Raw genomic sequence first — 21,122 nt, forward strand, 5'->3', positions numbered from 1 at the left:
CAAAGCTGCGTGTCCCTTTTGGAAACATGCAACAAGCGGCTGACCAGTGTTGCAACAGATGTCATTCTCAAGCCAAAAAAGCTAAAAAACAATAACATTTTATTAACCTCTCCACTTGACCTTTCTGTTGGATCTCTGCTCTAATTAGCTGGCAAAAAGTGTGTGTATCTTTTATTAACTTTTCAAGGTTTTTATGTGCAGAGTTCATCAACGTGTCCGTCTTGTCCTCCACTTTGACCCAAACATAAGCTCACACACACACACACACACACACACACACACACACACACACACACACACACACACACACACACACACACACACACAAGTACTTCCACTGTCCAAATCCGCTCAGTACTAAAACTGCCAACAACGAGCCCCATAAGAGATCTTAAGTGTCCAACATGATGTTTGTGTTAAGCGGTGTATTATAGAAGCCGACTTCTGGGTCTTCGGGGGAATGTTAAGCATGTTAATGAAGAGTGCATACTGAGGCTATTACTCAGTGTAATATGGATCCATTTACAACACTTATTGCACAGCCTATGTGAGTTTAAATGGAGAAAAGGAGTCCTACATGTAGACCTGGCAACAGTGAACCAAAGAAGAACAGAACCGATTGTCTTCAACAAAATTGCTCACAGCAGATTGTTTCCTCGTTTGGGATTAAAGGAAATGATGTGCACAGCTTTCTTTAAAAGCAATTTGATGTAAGCAGACAGAGACCACAGGAGCCAGAAGATAACAGATGTCACTACTGCTTCCAGTGGAGTCTTCTGGACTGAGAGATGTGGTTTTCAGTTCCAGAGGGTGAAATCAAGCCGACATCTCTGGTAGACAGCGACATCAGAAGAGTGACTACAGGCCAGTATCATCTTTGATACCTTTAACTCCCTGTTTGGCAACCTGTCCGTCACAGATGATTAAACAAAAGACACTGACATGTGATTGACAGATTGAATAGACGAGCCTCTGACTAGCTAAGAAAATTGACTTGGAATATGAACTAGAGCCTTACCGATAATAGATTTTTTGGGGCAGATTTAAATCTTTTGCAATGACCCCTAAAATGTGGTTATCAAATACTGGTGACAAAAACATACGTACAGAAGGCAGCATATTTTACAGCTCAACAATAAACTTTGTTGTCTAATATGACATCAGTGCACTGAAACAATAAAGTTCACTTGAGCTTAAATAATTTCAAATAACCCAAAGCATCTTTTTCTGCATTATGTTCTGTAAAAAAAGAAAAAAAAATATAACATATAAACCGATACAGACCGATATCTGTGATGGGCTAGTATCTCGGTCGGACTCCATTGTGAACACACAGTGCTAACTCTCCTTATTAAAAATGTTGTCAAAGTGCCCTTTAGGCCCTCGACCTCCATCTGTCTGTGGTTGTAGCTGGATAACTACCAGGTGTTAGGGTGTGTCGCTAGCATGAAGCAGAGTATTCCATGAGAAAAACATCCACTTTTAACAAACCTTTAGTAATACAAGTCTGCTGTTTCAGTACTACATGTGGAGTTTTCACACAGAAGATACTGTATTCCCACACAACGAAAAAAACACACTCCCCATCATCACATCATGGGAAATTGCATCTTTCTTATCACATACTTTATCTCCTTGCTCTGATATTAGCCCACTGAAAAACAGCCTTGCCTTTCAAATATAATTGTCTGTAAAAAGTCTGTAAAAATAACCCCAAGCATTACAGATCACAGTGCTGGCACAGAGCCTCTAAACTTTATTAACATCCAGAGTCGGCCTGGCGAGCCTCCCAGCTCCCTGCAACTTGGACTTACAAGCATTAACCTGAACAGGGCTCCATCCTCACTTTCCCAAAATCCTCAACTTCCTCTCATCTTGCAGCACTGCGCTGTCCAGATTTGCTACTAAAACAGAAACATTTTGACAAAACACCAGTCCACCTGTGCTACAATGCTGCCTGTGTGCTGACACTGGACGGACAGGATGATATCAGCGCAGATGGAACTTTGGAGGGTTTGACTTCAAGCTATAATAAATTTTGACTCAAAGATTTTCTTGCCAGTGCTTTTAAATATATCATTGAAAGGATAATTCAATAGATATTGACTCTGAGTGATGAAATTTGGCTCTCTATCTAGGACAATAATGTGTACACATCTATACCTGCCAAGACATAAAGCACATATCTGAGTCCAAATTTGAGTACAGAAGTGCAAGTTGTCACGCTCGGGGTTTGTGATTGATGTCGTCCCACATCGTTCACAGACAAGCAAGAGCTCTTGTTCTCTCAGCAACCTTTATGGCGTCGTTCCTTTGTGCACTTATTAGTCCTGGTGAGCACGTTAATACAGCGCGAGGCCTGGATTGCGTTGCACATGACTAGAGAATAAGTAATTCCTCCAGAATGCTGGGCTTCTATTAACAAGCACTAATAAAGTATATAAACTGCACTATTAGACTTTATAATGTCTTTCATAGTCCTCTGGGGCAACGCCAGCCAATGGTGCAGTGAGCTGGCTGGGCACTGCCCCATGGCAGCTTCCTGGCAGAGACGGGGAGAGAACAAGAGAGAGGATAAAACTCAAGCTCTTTGGCTGCTTTCTCCTCCGCTCTAATGAAGGCATTAAAACAGCCTTGGTTCGCATCGTGTTTGCCCATTTGTTTTTGACCACTCAGTTGAAGCCAATGTTTGATTGGCTGGCTGATCAATCTCCAACATGCCCAGCCTTGTAAAAAAAGGCCATTTCAGACACCGTTTCAACAAGTTGAGACTGAGCTTTCGAAACTGTTGCTGTTGGTTTTAAATGGTGATCTGTTTACATAGCTATGGTACAAACGTAGCAACTATTACGTGTTGTGAATGTTACACACATCTTAGTTAAAATTGGATGACATGACTGACTCACACTTCCAAAACTGCCCGTTCACACTCAAACAAGCTGTGTTCTTGCAGCTTGTTTAGGGAGGTCACTGAAGCCCTGATCTTAATTTCCACATCTCTCTCCTGCCATCTCTCTCTCTCTCTCTTTCTCTCTGTCTGTCTCTCTCTCTCACTCCAGCTGACAGCTGCGAGGGCCCAGTCAGCTCTCGGCCCCGCTCTGGCAGAGGCAGCGCAGCGGCGGACGGCCGTCTTAACTGCCACAGTCAGAGTGGAGCGGATTTTTCTTTGATGAAACACAGCAGCATCGAGCCAAGAACAGCAAGTGGCACAGCCGAGATGTAAATCAAAAACCCACCCATGTGCTAAGTCATACACAGAGAGGTCTGCGAGAGGAGTCGCTGCTGTCTGAAAATGCATGAGTAATACAGACTCTATAGACATGTGGTCAGCTGTGGCACGTCTGTCCAGGCGAAGAGAATCAGAAAGAAGGAGAGACATATCTTTATCTTTGCTACACACAGTTAGCCCAGTCTAATTCATGAGATCTGGCAGCTTAATCCCCTCATCAGCAAAAGTGGAGCGCGTGAAACTTTGTGAGTACTTCTCAAGGCAAGGTTTAGGCTAAAAATACATTTTATGATGACATATCTAAGCCAGCTCTGCAGCTTTTTCTTGATTAAACTGAGGCCGGAGTACATTTCTATGGTATTCAAGTGATATTTCGACACTTACTCAAACCAGATCATAGTTTTGCTGTGTGCCTCAACTTGAATTCATTGGCAGAAAGAAAGTCAGAATGCCTTTGGTTACAGTGAGATGCCATAGGCATACCACACTGGTCACATAAGAATGAGAGCATCTGACCCGACTGACACTGAACACGGAGAAGGAAAAGGACAGTGCAGAGGCATTAATGCTAAAAATCTAAGTTTTCTGTCCGTTTATTTGTGGGTTCAAACATGCAAATGTTCATTTTCAACTTCAGAGGACCAATCAGAAGATACACAAGCAGAAAGAGTCACAAACTCCCACAAATCTCCTTCTCTCTCTTTGAATGCAACCTCAGTGAAGCTGATGCAACACTCATCTCCTCCTCTGCCACTTATCTCCTGTTTCCACCCACGTCATGTGTATTGCTGGCCAAGTTTGATTGAGGTGATTCAGCCAAGCAGATGCCAGACCAGGGGTGTTCTCTCACTCTCCCTCTCTAGTGGCTGTGACTCAGGAAGCGCTCTCATTCCATTACCAAGCATTCCCTCGTCAGCTTCTCAGCCAGACAGACGTTTACGGGAATACCGCTGCAGAATCATCACCGGCCCTAAGCTTTATGAATCAATGGAACATGCTGCAAACATTAGAAAACATTACACCCTGAAACACCCTTCCCAGGCAGCACCCTCACATTTGCCCATAACTCACTGCTGAGCTCATGCAAGAAGCAAAGACGTGGGCTGAGGTCTCTCTTTGGCTCATGGGAATGTACTGACTGCTGAGAAAACTTGTGAAAAGAATGTTACTATCAGTGTACTACTTTGGTAGACATAAATAGGCTCACATGTATCAATCAACCTGATTTAGAGCCACAAATGCAGAAAAGACAGGATGTCTGTTATGGCGTGTTCAGACTGCAAAATATTTTTGTCTGTTGCTTCATATTAGGCGATTATACAGTCATAAATTCTTGCCATGGCTTGGACGAGAGACATGACAAGACTACACGATGCTTCCAGAACAATCATAGCTCGCTGTCTTCAATGACATGTGTGATGTCACGAGGAAGAAAGTGAAGGGGACCAACTTCCTGTTCAAACTGTCTCATTTTCGGAAAAGACTATAAAAGAGAGAAAGAGCGAGAGTGGCCTTTTCTCTGTTTCACAGTTCCCCCTCGGAGCACTAACAATATCACTCCGATTTCGTTTTGCCATGTTTACAGTTGTGCAAAGGACAGCATTCTGTGATCTTATTGGTCAACATTTGAAAAAATTTACATTACTTCAATACACTACACTGGATGAAACTGTTGTCCTGCCTGACACCCATCGTTGTTCCCAACTCGACGGTTGACAGATCGGGCTATAATCAGGCTGATATCATAAAGTCTGAGCTCAACATTAGTCACTTCCTGTTGACATATTTGGTATGAAATATCACTGTGTGCAAACTGACAAGTAATGCCAAAAACTGACTGAGTAACTTCTTTACAATCCGGTACAAAAATGTTCTTGGTCAACCTTGGCCGTGAAACTAAGTGAACCACAAGTTCAGTAAAAGGTCAAATCTCTTTTAGCAGCAGTGACAGCAAAATGCTTTCTCTGAGGGTTGACCAGTCTTTCTCAACATCTGGGAGGAATAGCTACTATAACCTTGACCTGCTGATACTACCTTCTGGTATTTCGACCGACAGAGATGTTGAGATCCTCAGTTACTCTGCCAAGAGCTCAAGTTGACCTATTCTCTTTTCCACAGTGAAGAGATCCGCAGAAGTGGCTTATATTTAGTGTCTTGCTGATGATTCAGCAAGGAAAAATAATAACTGCTTTGAGGTTAGCAATAAAAATGTTACGTTGTTGTCCAATTAACAAATGTAAATGATAAAATGACAACAACAAAAAAATCTAGTTGTGTATCTGAGGATTTGGATATAAGCCACAATTGTTGTTCAGCTTTATAGAGTATAATCAAAAATACAATAACAGAATAACAACTTTAAGCCAAATTAATATATAAATCAGACTTACTGAAGAATATCTATGCTTAATGTAACTCTATATCAAATGGAAAAAACTCCTATTCTTTGTAAAGGACAGGATTAGGGTCAGCCAAATTGGCCTGCAAATGGTTTCTTCTTCCAATATCTTCCGTAAAAGATGTTTGGAGGCAAAAGTAATTTGATTTCCCATGGTCTTATCAAATTGTGGACTTGAAATTTTCATTTCACAGTTAGATTGCCAAACCAGACTATGAAGCCACAGTGAATAACTAATTGAAAAGTGACCATGTGGGAGATCATAATGCTCTTATTTACTCTGCGTTGCCATACCTGCCAAAACTCCTGATTTTTGCTGGAGTCTTCCTATTTCGAACCCATTCTCCCACTGTGCTCCTGATTGGTAATATCTCCTGCTAATCTCCTGATTTCATAGTGTTACAAATCCAATGGAAGAATGGAAGTGTCTCAGTTTCTTGTGGGATGTGTGTCATGGTACCTGGCAACCCAACCCAGAGAATCCAAGAAATCTCTTCTCTTTGTCACAGCATAATACTGGCAGGTATGCATAGCCTTAATCTACACACGGAGATCAAACTAGGACTGATTTAAGAACCTAAACTCTTAAAATGGTGACCCCAATTTAAACTGTGGTCAAAGTACACACCTAAATATTTGCACTGCATCATCTCTCAATCATGCCACCCTAAAGATCAGTCCGTCCATGAGCGATACATTTTCTAAAGATTTTTGACTTGGTATCCTCTCCTTGGTCTTTATAACACTAAGAAACAAGTCAACACATCACTAATACTATGTAACCAATTAACAAACACTTGAGTCACTGACTCAGACTTCTGCCATACCCCTGATTCAGCTGAATGGGTATAACAGCGACAACTGACTCACACTCACGACTCAAAACCGACAAAATTTGCTGAGACCCAAGATGTAGAAATACTATGATCCATCCATAAATCAAAACCAAACTTGAAGCAATTTTCCAAAGTCATTTAGGAAATTCAAAACCCCTTGAAACTGCTAAGGCAAACCTTTTCCCAGAATTATAGCTCTATTTAAACTTTTATGTGACATAAATCTGAAGATTTACTCAGATCTAAGTCCCAAAGCAACTGCCCAAAGAAGGCACTGGAACACACAGATATTTTACCACCAGTTTACTTGTTGGTTAGGGTTAGACCATATTTTTGACTAATGTGATGATGAATAATATGTATATTTTTTCAAATATTTGCATTATCAATTGTACTCTGTTTCAGATTTTTTTTTAATAAGAGCTGCACAATTAATCAAAATATTATTTAAACATTGCTAAAGGTAAAATCTGTCAGAACAGCATTATAATGAAGTACAGCAGTGCTGCAGAGACGCCCTGGCCCATAAATCTTGTTCTCCAGATGTAAAAAAACAAAACAAAAACATGTTTGTTTGGTACAGATTCCAACAAATGCCACATCATCATGATTTCATTTTTTTTTTTAGTGACAATAAAAATTGTGTTGCAAAAAATATGTTTATCAGGATTTTTTTTTCACCATATCATGCAGCCAAAATTTTTATAGAGAAAAAATATTACCAGGCTTTCAAATTAATGATAAAGTCAGATAAAATTAAGACCTCCAAAAATAATACAAAAATAAATAAAGAATGAGTGACTTCATTCATGTAATATGTTTCTTTGTGCAGATGCAACCTAAACTATTCACAAGCCACTGGGACGGTGTCATTAAACGTTTCACACAGCAGAGGCTCATAGAGCGCCTGTAGTGGTCGGTTGTTTCGCATAACAGTTAGATTATCGCCCCGCAGCCTGACGTCTACAAATGCTGTGGGGGGAAACACAGGAAACTAAGTCACTTTAAGGAAATTCAACATTAGTGCCAATGCCACCGCAAAAAAAGTGTGTGTGCATGTACATATGTGTGTGTGAAAGTGTCAGTATGTGGCATGTGTGCATAGTGTGTGTGTTCAGCATATACTGGCACAGTGTCAGTATGTATTAGCAATGGCTGCTGGTAGGTTTGTGTGCTTGCATACAGGTGTGCATACTGCATATATAAATATTGCATGAACAGGTTTATAGGAAACATGTCACGATGATGTTTGATGGCCAGAGACAACAAGACTTGGCCATTAAAAAGTAAAAAGTTCAGACAATGATTAGATCCCAAACTCATTTTTTACAGGCTGAATCAACAGACAGACCTGTGCATTTATCTGAGGGAGGGAGTGTGAGACTCTCGCACACTCCTCTAACTCAAACATTTTCCTCAAACAGGCACACAGATTCGGCAGCTTCGTCCCGGCCAGGAGAAACTTTAGTAAGGTATCAAATGATGCTAAAGTACACACTTCATTCCAACCTGATATTCTTTTTCAAGAGGGATCAAGTGTTTTTCTTTGCAAGGAAAATATTTTCTTTGCTGGTGGGCACTAATATTTATAGCACAGTGGAGTCGCAGTGAGAGGATGATCAGCCACTGTTCCACTCACGAAGAGCAAAGCACACGGTTTCGACGCAAAAGGTGTGACACAAGTCACCGCGATTTGTGCGTCGTTGAACTTGGTGTAAAGAAAAATACAGAATCATTTTTCTTGGATTTATGCTGCACAGTGCAACGGTGAGGATGCACGGAAACAGTTAAGGGTTTTGACAAAAAATATTTTTTTCATCCAGGATACCAGGCCCGTAAAAATCAAATACATATCTGTATCGCGAGCCTACTCATTCAACGGCACCTCAGCTCCATAACTCTTTATTAACACGCAAGCTCTCTCACACATTGTCAATCTTTTTCTTTCTCTCACTTATTTATACACTTGTAAACACAAGTAGATGCAAACACACTAACACAATAAAACGTTAATGTAGAATTTGCACTTTTGGGAGTAATTAGGAAATCGGCAGTGCCGCACTGAATTGTGCACTGCAGCTTTCCTTCCAAAAAAAAATCCTACATTGAGGATTAGATGAAACATCGGCAGAACATTTTATTTAATGACATTTATCACTGAGTAATCGTTCACATTTCGCAATCACAGGGTACATGTAAAAGGTCAGGAATCTCCCGTCTGAGGTAAGTCTTTCCTCCACTGTCTCACTTCCATCAGGATAAATATTACAATCTGTGTTTGTTCAGAGATTCCTTTCAGTATAAATCTAAAGTAATGGTGGAGAATGCAGTTTAAACTCCAGCTCTGTCCCCAAATGGGAGTATGTAATATGATCTGCCTGAAATGAGGCATGATACAAAAGACTGATGAGTACTGAGATCACCTTCATACTCTGTGCTCACCGTAAGAGACTATAAAACAACACATAAATGCATGAAATACAGCTCATATGCACATAGGATAGCAACGCTAGGAGTACAAGTCGAGCTGAAATATTACAGTCAAATATCATGTAATAATAATAATGAATTACACATCATGAATGTGCAATACATTTAGGGTTTTAGTCGAATCAGTATGTGCTTAAGGAACATGATTTTTCACTGCAAAAGGAGGCGGAAAACTATTTTAATCCACAAACCCACAAAATATTGAAATTATTAAAACATCATTCAATTGCCTCGCAGAGACAACCCAACAAAGAGATACGCATGTGTCTGCTTCAATGTTAATCTGCACAACATAATCCACAAACACATCTTGCATTCCCACAATTTACGGGAAGCGAGTTCAAAAGCGTCACAAAGACAATGAGACGATTCATTCTGGTCCGGGATGCTGGGGATGGAGGGCTGAGGGCACAACTGTGCTCCAAGAAAACTCATAAATGCTGAGACACATTCTGCACACATATGGTTTGTGTTTAGCAAGAAGAAACAATAATCAAATCCGTTGATCCTCTTCTTGCTGCAAGGATGATTGCTAATATAAAAGTCTGTTCCGTCTAATCATAATTTAGGATGGGGCTGTAATTACCTCCGCCCTCTCACAACAACACTCTGTCTAAACAGGATGGAGGAGCAGGCTTCCACTGAGATTTAAAGCCCAGTTTCCACTCTGGATACGATCTGTGTGACAGCGCTCATTTCATCTATGTAATTGTTTGAACATTTTTGCCTTCACTGATGAGCCTGTGTCAAAGTTTCTTTAATTATTTTATTTATTAAGGCACCAAAGGAGATCTCAATAAGAAGTGTGGGAAATTTGAGCAGACTGACTTAATTATTTTCGTGTTATAATGTTGAGAAAATTGAGAGCGAGAGAAAAAAACAGAATAAATATTTCTAAATGAATCACTCCGTCAAAACTTCAAGTTGCCAAGTTTTCCATATTTAACTTATCGAGCCAAGATCACACTAATCCTCCCAGTGAACTAAACGCTGCCATGCCTTGTTAAACATCCATAGGAAGTGCACACTTGCTTGGCACTTATTCCACATACTATACATCACTTCACATGGCGCTCGTGTGCAACAGAGACTTTGATTCTGGTGTTATTTATGAATTGGCCAAGGATCCAAGAGAGCTCTGGTTTTAATTAACAAACAGGGCTCTCAACACAAATACACAGCACAGCTGCATCAAAGGATGCTCTTGAGGAGTCCATATGGAAGCTGCATTATTTTAGATGACGGCTTTTAGCAATCTCAAACAACCTTGAACTGATAATTGGTCAAATTGGCCAGACTGACACAGTTGCAGTTTGACTAAATCTGTTATTGTTATCCTTATTGTTTATTTTAACGAGAGCAATAATCATTACTACATTAAAATGTTGTTTCAGTGTATCCGTAATGTTCAGAAGTCTCTCGCCTTTCTCATCTAATCACACCGATTGAACACTCGGATCTACGGGGCCTACCTTGCGCGGGTGGGAGAGGGAGGCATGAGCGCGGAGCCTTGGCTGACAGATGCGCCTTCTCCTCGGACGCGTTGAGTCTCTTCGGGCTGGCGCAGCTCATGTGAGTCGGGGTGTCATGGGAGCTTCGGCAAATCTGAGATCCAAAACCGCCGCTCCCGGCTCGCCGCGCACAGATGTCCGCCTTGCCGCCGTACACGGCGAGTGACAAGCCGGTGAAGTCTGTGAAAGTCGGGGTCTGACAGTGGCTGACCATCCCGAACAGCGCTGAGGGGTTCTGCATCGATGACTCGGCTCTCCCATGCAGTGTGCAGCCGCTGCTCACATTACCTGCGCACATGAAAAGGGAAAAAAATAAATCTGCATCAACACGAAGACAAACTGTTTGTTTTCACTCGGGCAAGAAAGAATCAACACATCGGACAAAACGCTGTAAACTTCGGGGATCTGGCAACACCTACCTTCTCCAATCAGCCAATGAGGAGCAGGAAGAGTCTAATTGCGCACATCAGCATGTTTATCGCAGTGGAGGGGGATGCATCTGCGAGCCTGATCGATAGCATCCTCTCTGTGAGGATCAGCCATCAGCATCCCATGCGTCCCTCTCCTTCCCTCCCTCCCTCCCTTTCCTTCCCTCCCTCGGTCTCTGATTGACAACCGATAGCTCCACTGCTCCGCGGGATTCAGGAGCACCAATGAAGACTGTGTCCGTGTTTCTGTGGGAGGATGAAGGTCTGGATCAGGACGGCTGTGTTTGTAGCTCCGAGATGTGAAGCTTGCGAGCTCCTGCTATGAAACCTGGCGTGTTCCCAGTCCACAAATGTCGATGTGAAAATGTAAAGTAGGTCGTTCAAAAGACTTTTCAGATTCACTTAGGCTATTTTGCTGCATAGCCTTTTTAAGTTTTATATAAATATAGTTTATTGCGATTTTAATTTGGCAATACTGGTCTTTGCATCCGCTGCTCGGTAAGACAGCAGCTGCTATTATTCTTATTCCATTATGTCTATTTTATTTTGTTTAAATCCCATTTTAAGACAGATTGAAGAGGGACTGAGACGCACAGGAAGGCCGACTTTTAAAAAAAATGGATGTGAATTCTCATAAACCACTTTGACATAATTTACTGAATGTTTCTTTCAATTCTTTATGAATTATTCTTTGGATCAAGGTTCATTACGTCTGATCGACTGCATTCAAAAGTGGGCAGTCACAAAAAACTAGATCAGAATGATCACCTGGATATATTTATATTAAATGGTTTTAATTGGACTTACTGGGTTTAAAAAAATAAATAAATAAAAAAGCTATGTGTAAAATAAAATGATTAACATCTGCCTAACGTTCATAATCACGCGTTAAATTCAGCTTTCCTATAATAAGCCCGATGTTAAAAGAGCTGCTGTTCATCTGATGCAGTGTGTTAATGTGGGGAAATGCTATTCTGCAGCGCCATCTACTGGCCTTTAAGTGGAAAAGGCAAACTCCTAACTCGGGTCACAGAGTTTAAAACGTCAGTAACAACACAGGCTGTGGGTATTATTATGTAAGTACAAGGTGGATGGAAGAACTGTCAAGTTGAAGTCGACAAAAGCTGTGGAAGAAATGTGGTGGTGGGGTGCGTCCGTTATTTGTTCCAGTCTGAGGTCTGTAAAAATACGGAAATGCACGAATGATGCTGCCTTTGGGTGCTGTTGGAAATGTGAAGATCGGCACCAGTTGTTGAAATATGCAGCATAGAGAGAGAGAGAGAGAGAGAGAGAGAGGGAGAGAGAGGGAGAGAAAGAGAGCACTTAATGTATATTAATAGTTTAAGCACTGGATATCGTGTTGCTTCTGGCATACTACTGTATGTACGTTTCTTCACTGTTACCACGTCCTGCTGTTTTATTTTCAGTAAAGACGTTTAGAAACCATATGTATCAGATCTTCAATAATTTAGAGATGCATGATACACATTTATATTCATAACCTGTAGTTTAGCACACCACGATGATCAGTAGCCTATATGTGAACTGTTCAAAGATGTGATCCAGGAGCTGGGGGACAGCTCATCGGCATCCGCTGGATATCTAGCAGGCTAAATATCCACCTCATCATTACCAACCACGGTCACGACTCGCATGTGTGATTAGTTCACACTGATTAGTTCATTAGATTTTGAAGCGCGAACAGCACAGCAAACCGACAACTTTGAACGTCATGTAGTGTGGCGGAGGCATAAGGCACAGTGAGCAAAGGTGGATGATTCAATATTGTGTATAGCTTTAATAAGACTTGTTGTGTTAGAAGTTGTAGACTTTGTCCCTTACCTCTGAGCTCTTGCAGAATATGCATTTTCCTGCTTGTTTCCTCTCATCTACCTGTCACCTGGCAGACAGTAACTTGGACATGGTGAGTGATATGATCAGATTACAGGCCCCGGTGCCAAGATGAGCCATGGACCCCTATTGTTCCACCCAGGTACCTGCTAGCAAGGAAATGAAGGGATGAAAGTCAAGGAGAGAGAGTACACAAGTCAGTCATTTACAACAGCTCTTAGCTTATATCATCAGTAACCTATAGTATGTGTCCATTACAGATGAAGTGGCCTTTTGATAAAACATTGGGAAAATGTGTACTCATTTCACTCTTTAACATTTTTTTATGGATTTGAAATAGCATAAAAGAGCAACTCAAGCTCAAAGAGATTGATTTTTTTATTAAGTAAAGTAACTAAAATTGATTAAAAAGTAATAACATTGGGTTAAGAACTGTCCAAAGCATTAATAAAACCTGGAAGGATAGTTGTGAACCATCATCTTCGAGGAAGAAATGTGGTCAGAAAAAAAGTCTTGAATGATGCAAAATCACTGAAACGTTTTGTGAAATCAAATCGTAAAAAAATCAACAGTAGAACTCACGGCTATGTTTAATAGTGAAAGTAAGAGCATTTCCACATGCACAAAGTGAAGAGAACTCAAGGGATTGGAACTAAACAGCTGTGTAGCCTTAAGAAAAAACATTTATCAGTGAGGCTAATCGGATAAAAAGGCTTCCCTTTGCTTGGGAGCATAAAGATTGGCATCTGGAGCATGGAAAAAGGTCTGATGAGTCCAGATTTACCCTGTTCCAGAGAGTGATGGGCGCATCAGGGTAAGAAGGTGCCTTCCGTACAAGCCTATGGGGGCAGTGTTATTATCTGGGGTTGATTCAGTTGGTCAAGTCCGGGTTCAGCAACGTTATGTGTTCAAAAAATGTGGTCAGCTGACTACCAGAGTATACTGAAGGACCAGGTTTTTCCATCAATGGATTTTTTCTTCCCTGATGGCATGAGCATATTCAAAGATGACAATGCCACGATTCATCAGGCTTAAACTGTGAGACCGTTTAAGGGAGCATGAGACATCCTTTTTCACACATGGATTGGCCACCACAGCGTCCTGACCCATTGAGAATCTTTGGGATGTGCTGGAGAAGACTTTAAGCAGCAACCCGACTCTCCCGTCATCAATACAAGATCTTGGCAAAAAATGTATGCAACTCTGGACCGAAATAAATGTTGTGACATTGCATGAGCTTATCAAATCGATGCCACAGCAGATGCCTGCCATAATCAAAGCTAAAGGCGGTCCAACAAAATATTAGAGTGTGGAAGCGTAGATAGCAGCAGTGCTCCAACACAGTATTTGCCATTTGAGTTCTAGGAAATACGAGCTCAGAAAGAGGCCTTGAACGCAGCTGTTATCAAAGTCGAGCCGTGTGGGCGTTTAAGCGACAACTTCAGCACTCAGGTGGCAGTTTGGGGAGCGACAGCTTGAAAGCTGGACTCCACCACCAAGAAGCAAGCATGTTTTTGCAAAAACTGATGGTTTATTGGTCGGTAGCAGGCATGTTTTGCTTTAGGGTAGGAATCGGTCTCATATTTCAGATCCTGCACTTCATTAGTCCAAGCTTCGCCAAGAAGATAGCCCTCAAAATGGGTGAAAAGGTCACCATGACCCAGAATCCCAATTTTAAGTTTGAAGATTGGGGTCTGACATTTGGCTCGAAAGAGTCTATCAAAACCGCCTTTCGTGTCATGTGGATGGGTCTCAGACAAGAGGCTTTTGTGGGAGGAGGAGCTCCGGACTCACCTGTGGTCACCATGAAGGGGGAGAAAACGAACATCTGCAAGTACTTAAACGGTGAGTTATGAGACATGTTGTATATATCTCTCTCTGCTCCTAGATATTGAGCTGTTTTATTTTTCTCTGCAGGCAACAGACCGCTGGTGCTGAGTTTTGGAAGTTGTACCTGACCCCCGTTTATCTTCAAACTTGAGGAGTTCAAGCAACTCGTCAGGGATTTCAGTGATGTAGCTGACTTTCTCGTGGTCTACATCGCGGAAGCGCATTCAACAGGTGAGTGAAAGTTGCCAGGTTGAAGTCATTAAAACCATAACATGCATCCAAAATCTACAAGTGGAAGGTTAAGAAAGAAAGAGCACTTTCCTGAAATACTTGACAAAAGATAAACTCTTTAAAAGTTTTTTGAGGATGGATGTGCGCCTTGAAAAGTACTTAATTTTTAAAGTATAATCTTTTTTTTTTTCAATGATCTTCACCACTTTGCATCCTGAACGAAAATCCCTGCAGTTAAATAATTTAAAACATTTACATTTAGGGCATTTAGCAGATGCTTTTGTCCAAACAGACTTACAATATGTACATTTGTCACAAGAAAGAAACCACAACATATCACCGTCGATAAAGTAAGAATTATCAATGATACCTTAAGTACACAAGTGCTATGATTTGAGAACAGTGCATAGATGTTTTTGTTTTGTTTTTTTGGGGGGGGTGGGGAGTCATGCTATGCAGGGTCGAGGTGATGTCTGAACAATGTTTATTCTTGCATGAATACATCACTTGAGAGGTTAAACAATAAAGCCGTTCTTTGAGTCTTGGTTTGACTTATGTTACTATATTGTATCAGGTCTAACAGTCCAATGTTGAGTTTAAAAAAAACTAAATATTGAAAGTCACTATAGAAAAGCCCTTCAAGTCCCTGAGAAGTAGCTATGTGCCTACAGATCAGGCTGTACCATAGTCTGTGCTCAATTAACCCGTGACGCTGTAACACACTTATGTAACCACTACTATGCAGGATTTACTAAATGCTCCTTCTATGTCCTGCTGTATTCTTTATCTCTGTATCAGATGGTTGGGCCTTTACCGGCAACTTTGATATCAACCAGCACCAGAGCCTGGAGGACAGGCTGTCTGCAGCACAGATCTTGGTTCAGAAGGAGCCCCTGTGCCCAGTGGTTGTGGATGAAATGAGTGATGGTGCCGCCATAAAGTACGGCGCCATGCCTGAGAGGCTTTACGTGCTACAGGCTGGGAAAGTTGTCTACAAGGTGAGAATATTTTATATGGTACTCTATTTTATGTTATGTGATCTTGATTGGCTCCTGTTATGCAATCGTTTGATTAGAGGTAATACCAACATTATGGGTGTAAAGGTCCCTACCCTATCTGTTATCATGCAATTGCGTGAGAAGGAGCAGTGAAAGAAACAACACTCAAGGCAACAAAGACATGTCTCTCACGTCTTTTGTTGGTATGTTCTTTCTGATTCCAATGAAAGCATGTTGGCTTTATTTAAAGTGTTTTTGTAACGTGTCATTAACAGCCCACTCTGTGTTTCCTAGGGATTGGAGGGGCCTTGGGGCTACAATCCACAGGAGGTGCGTTCGTTCCTGGAGAAGATGAAATAAGGAGGTTGTCCAGTCATGTATTAGTCAACATCTACATGTAGTTCTATAGCTGTTCTCTGGCATCTGGTAAATCATATAACATGTATAACCGTCCAAGCTTTCACTGATATTGCCTTCATGCTCTCCTGTACTCCAGGAAAATGTATCTCACCATCAATCTCTGATCTTGAACTCACCTCTGTGTTTCTTGGTGACGGCTACAGATAAAACCTTTGGCTTCTGTAGCCAGATGAAGTGAAACACACAGAAAGTTCAGTCAGGAGTTTGTGTTTTTGAGGTATCACGTAATGTACAGGAGATGTGACAGTAAAAGCTCGTTTTTCTCTTGCAGGTTTGGTTGTCTTTGATTATACCAGCAATTTACCTGTATTAATCAATAAAGTTTTCTATTGTCGATGAATGCTCCAAGGTAATTGCCCAGGGGGCTGCTTTTTACAAACGGGGCTCTCAACACAAACACACAGCACAGCTGCATCAAAGGATGCTCTTGAGGAGCCCAAATGGAAGCAGTACTATTTTGGTTGATGGTTTTTATCAATCTCAAACAACCTTGAACTGATAATTGGTCAAGTTGGCCAGACTGACACAGTTGCTGTTTGATTAAATTTGGTATTGTTATCCTGAACAGCACTGAGGGGTTCAAAATAGCAGCAGCAGCCAGGCAAAATAGTAGAGAGGTTAACATTTATTCAGTGGTGAAGAAACATATGACCTAACATTATATATACAGTAGCAAGTCCTCACACATATTTCAGGTGGTCGTAGACCAAAATGCAGAGCTTAAATTACACTTAATTGAAGTTACTTACATACGAGGCGAGAAACAACACTGAAGAGGGATGCCAATGATGCTCCATGTCTCCATATGGGGTTAAATTAATAGTAATTCGCTAAGCAGTTGTTTGCTAACAAATTAGCGCCGGTTAGGTTAGCTTCGGTTTAAACACTGATGCTATGTTAGCTAGCCCACTCTTGCTCTAGCTAGTGGCATCCAGACCCAGAGTCTGTAGAAATATTGGAATAAATTGTTTTAAACCTGGGAAAATATTTTTAAATACCTCTGGAGAAGCAGTTTAACAGGTACAGAAAAATACTTCTGGACTTTTCCTCCTAAGTTTTTCTTGGAAACATCAGTATTAACCGTTACCTGACCGAACCACGCAGCAGCGTTCAGGGTGCTGTGTGGTTCGGGAGACCGTAAAGTAACCTGACATAACTTCGGGGAGGTAACAGGTAAAATGGAGATGTTAACATCAGTTTAAGGATTAAAAAGGGGGGGAGGGCGTAGGAAATGAACGAGGAGACGTTTCAAGGGAAACGGAACCAAGCCTGATTTTGCAAGGCAACTTCAGTGCTCCAACACAGCATTTGCCATTCCAGTTCTAGCAAATACGAGCTCGGAAAGAGGCCTTTGAACGCAGCTTTTCTCAAACTCGAGCGGGTGGGCGTTTAAGCGACAACTTCAACACTCTGAGGGCAGTTTGGGGAGCGACAGCGTGGAAGCTGGACTCCACCATAAAGGAGCAAGCATGTTTTTGCAAAAACTGATGGTCTATTGGTCGATGGCAGGCATGTTTTGCTTTATGGTAGGAAGCAGTCTCATAATCCAGATCCTGCGCTTAATTTGTCCAAGCCTCGCCAAGAAGATAGTCCTCAAAATGGGTGAAAAGGCCACCATGACCCAGAATCCCAAATTTAAGTTTGAAGATTGGGGTCTGACATTTGGCTCGTTAGTGTTCATCAAAACCTGCTCTCGTCACTTGTGGATGTCTCTCGGACAAGAGGCTTTTGTGGGAGGAGGAGCTCCGGACTCACCTGTGGTCACCATGAAGGGGGAGAAAACGAGCATCTGCAAGTCCTTAAACGGTGAGTTATGAGGCTCGTGTTATATATATAGATATAGATATATCCTAGATATTGAGCTGTTTTATTTTTCTCTGCAGGCAACAGACCGCTGGTGCTGAGTTTTGGAAGTTGTACCTGACCCCCGTTTATCTTCAAACTTGAGGAGTTCAAGCAACTCGTCAGGGATTTCAGTGATGTAGCTGACTTTCTTGTGGTCTACATCGCGGAAGCGCATTCAACAGGTGAGTGAAAGTTGCCAGGTTGAAGTCATTAAAACCATAACATGCATCCAGAATCTACAAGTGGAAGGTTAAGCAAGAAAGAAAGCATTTTCCTGAAACATTTGACAAAAGATAAACTCTTTAAAAGTTTTGAAGATGGATGTGCGCCTTGAAAAGTACTTAATTTTTAAAGTATAATCTTTTTTTTTCAATGGTCTTCACCACTTTGCATCCTGAACGAAAATCCCTGCAGTTAAATAGGTTAACATGTTTATTCTTGCATGAATACATCACTTGAGAGGTTAAACAATAAAGCCGTTCTTTGAGTCTTGGTTTGACTTATGTTACTATATTGTATCAGGTCTAACAGTCCAATGTTGAGTTTAAAAAAAACTAAATATTGAAAGTCACTATAGAAAAGCCCTTCAAGTCCCTGAGAAGTAGCTATGTGCCTACAGATCAGGCTGTACCATAGTCTGTGCTCAATTAACCCGTGACGCTGTAACACACTTATGTAACCACTACTATGCAGGATTTACTAAAGGCTCCTTCTATGTCCTGCTGTCTTCTTTATCTCTGTATCAGATGGTTGGGCCTTTACCAGCAACTTTGATATCAACAAGCACCAGAGCCTGGAGGACAGGCTGTCTGCAGCACAGATCTTGGTTCAGAAAGAGCCCCTGTGCCCGGTGGTTGTGGATGAAATGAGTGATGGTGCCGCCATAAAGTACGGCGCCATGCCTGAGAGGCTTTACGTGCTGCAGGCTGGGAAAGTTGTCTACAAGGTGAGAACATTTTATATGGTACTCTATTTTATGTTTTGTGATCTTGATTGGCTCCTGTTATGCAATCTCGTGATTAGAAGTAATAGCAGCATTATGGGTGTAAAGGTCCCTACCCAATCTGTTATCATGCGATTGCGTGAGAAGGAGCAGTGAAAGAAACAAAACTTGTTTCTTGGCACGGAGCCAGGCTGATGTCTTCCCTGCAAGACATGTAGGATTAGATAACAAAGACATGTCTGTCACATCTTTTGTTGGTATGTTCTTTCTGATTCCAATAAAAGCATGCTGGCTTTATTTAAAGTGCTTTTGTAACGTGTCATTAACAGTCCACACTCTGTGTTTCCTAGGGATTGGAGGGGCCTTGGGGCTACGATCCACAGGAGGTGCGTTCGTTCCTGGAGAAGATGAAATAAGGAGGTTGTCCAGTCATGTATTAGCCATCAGTCTCGACCAGTGTTGAGGGGTCTCCACATGTGTCAACATTGTAACCAGCATATATTACTGATATATACATATACTGATGATATATATTTTTTTGTAATCAAACTCAAATGAATACACTGCAACATCTACATGTAGTTCTATAGCTGTTCTCTGGCATCTGGTAAATCATATAACATGTATAACCGTCCAAGCTTTTACTGATATTGCCTTCATGCTCTCCTGTACTCCAGGAAAATGTATCTCACCATCAATCTCTGATCTTGAACTCACCTCTCAGTGTTTCTTGGTGACGGCTACAGATAAAACCTTTGGCTTCTGTAGCCAGATGAAGTGAAACACAGAGAAAGTTCAGTCAGGAGTTTGTGTTTTTGAGGTTTTCTGTGTAATGTACAGGAGATGTGACAGTGAAAGCTTGTTTTTCTCTTGCAGATTCCAGCAATTTAATCTGTATTAATCACTAAAGGTTTTTATTGTCGATGAAAGCTCCAGGGTAATTGCACAGGGGGCTGCTTTTTACATGATGATTACAGTGCAAACCTCTGGTAACTGTAATCTGATGAAATAGGACTTAAAAGTTTGCCTTCTCTGAATTATGGGGGAGCATTTAAGTGCAGTAAGCATCTTGTTAAACAATCTGCATTTCCTTAAAATGTTCTTATACAATTTATTTTTCAATGTTGCCTTTATAGTATGATGATAAATATTTAACCTACAAGGACTCTTGCATCATTGTCTTAATTTGTACGTCACATATGACCCAAAGTGTGTTTCAGTTCATCCACTAATTATTGTTTCTCATCTAATGACCCTGGTTCCCAAATGATCAGTTTGTCAGTTTTCATACTTCTTCCACTCAATGAAGCTGGATGGAAATGGGGAAAAAAAGCTATAGTTAAATCACGTTTTCCCTGGAAAAAAAACAAAGATAATTGAAGATATCGCTCTCACAGTAGACGATTAAAATCAGAGGAAATACCAGAACTGTGTGTAAGCCAGTGTTTCCCACACATCTGTACTTGTGTTGCCAGATCTCTGGGTCGCCGTGACTCATCCTCTCTCTCCCCCCGACCCATGAACACAAAATAATACAGTCTGCAAAGCTCCAGAGGGTTTCTTTCTTAATTTTACATCGTGTTTTTCTTCAGAGAGAACGGCTACATGGCTTTAATGTTGACATACAGGGCAGTCTTCCACCACATCACAATGTGGCCGTTGTTTGCTGTCTTGTCTGGAAGCGATAAATGGTAAACGTACTGTACTGTATGTGGGTCACGCAAGTTCAGTGAATCCAGACCAGTCTGTGCACATGTGCATACATGTGAGCTGTGGAGTATGTTGTTCAGGCCCTGAGTTAGTATGAGTTAATACCTAACTGTTAAATCTTTCCACATCCATCGATGTCTCTAAAATGATCTAACATGTCTGCTATAGTGTTACGCAGCAGTTTAATCCAAGTTTTGTGGCCTTCTAAGGTCTATGTTTTACTGATGAATTTCTCTGCATGTGGTAAATGAGCAGAACATGTTTTTTTGATAAAGGAAAATAGATGGTGTGTAGATGCAACAGATATTTTAATTTCCCTCAAGGTAAGTATAATTAGACTCCCAACAGGATGTTTGTAATTACTGGCCTTCCTCTTGTCTTTGTTATGTTTTTTTTTTTCTT

The 21,122-nt window shown here is 41.2% G+C and overlaps 3 protein-coding genes across 8 annotated transcripts in view; 2 read left to right on the top strand and 1 right to left on the bottom strand.

Annotated features, from left to right (window-relative positions):
- glis1b (GLIS family zinc finger 1b) overlaps positions 1-17,313 on the bottom strand; it is an 81,903-nt gene extending 64,590 nt beyond the window's left edge. For 2 of the 6 annotated variants that reach the window (XM_084354080.1, XM_084354076.1), the window contains exons 1-3: positions 16,972-17,313; positions 12,735-12,892; positions 10,426-10,752 (exon numbers count right to left, since the gene is read on the bottom strand). In XM_084354080.1, the coding sequence (XP_084210206.1) occupies positions 10,426-10,752; positions 12,735-12,759 (352 nt within the window). In that variant the 5' untranslated portion in view covers positions 12,760-12,892; positions 16,972-17,313. Of the gene's footprint in view, positions 1-10,425; positions 10,753-10,883; positions 11,616-12,734; positions 12,893-16,971 lie in introns of those variants that run through there. The other 4 variants (XM_084354077.1, XM_084354079.1, XM_084354078.1 and 1 more) reach the window with 4 other exon arrangements.
- LOC311258037 (type I iodothyronine deiodinase-like) lies at positions 14,208-20,181 on the top strand. The gene is made up of 5 exons (XM_084354085.1): positions 14,208-14,588; positions 14,661-14,804; positions 15,603-15,802; positions 16,097-16,493; positions 19,887-20,181. Exons 1-4 carry the CDS (start codon positions 14,252-14,254, stop codon positions 16,160-16,162), a joined length of 747 nt encoding a protein of 248 aa, XP_084210211.1. The 5' UTR covers positions 14,208-14,251; the 3' UTR covers positions 16,163-16,493; positions 19,887-20,181.
- On the top strand, positions 17,566-20,181 carry LOC311258036 (type I iodothyronine deiodinase-like). Its single transcript, XM_084354084.1, has 4 exons — positions 17,566-18,028; positions 18,106-18,249; positions 18,814-19,013; positions 19,361-20,181. The coding sequence occupies exons 1-4, from the start codon at positions 17,692-17,694 to the stop codon at positions 19,424-19,426; spliced, it is 747 nt and encodes a 248-aa protein (XP_084210210.1). The 5' UTR covers positions 17,566-17,691; the 3' UTR covers positions 19,427-20,181.
- Positions 20,182-21,122: the final 941 nt, after the last annotated feature.

The sequence above is a fragment of the Pagrus pagrus genome, assembly GCF_965226575.1.
Source record: "Pagrus pagrus genome assembly, chromosome: 6".
Classification (NCBI taxonomy): Eukaryota; Metazoa; Chordata; class Actinopteri; order Spariformes; family Sparidae; genus Pagrus; species Pagrus pagrus.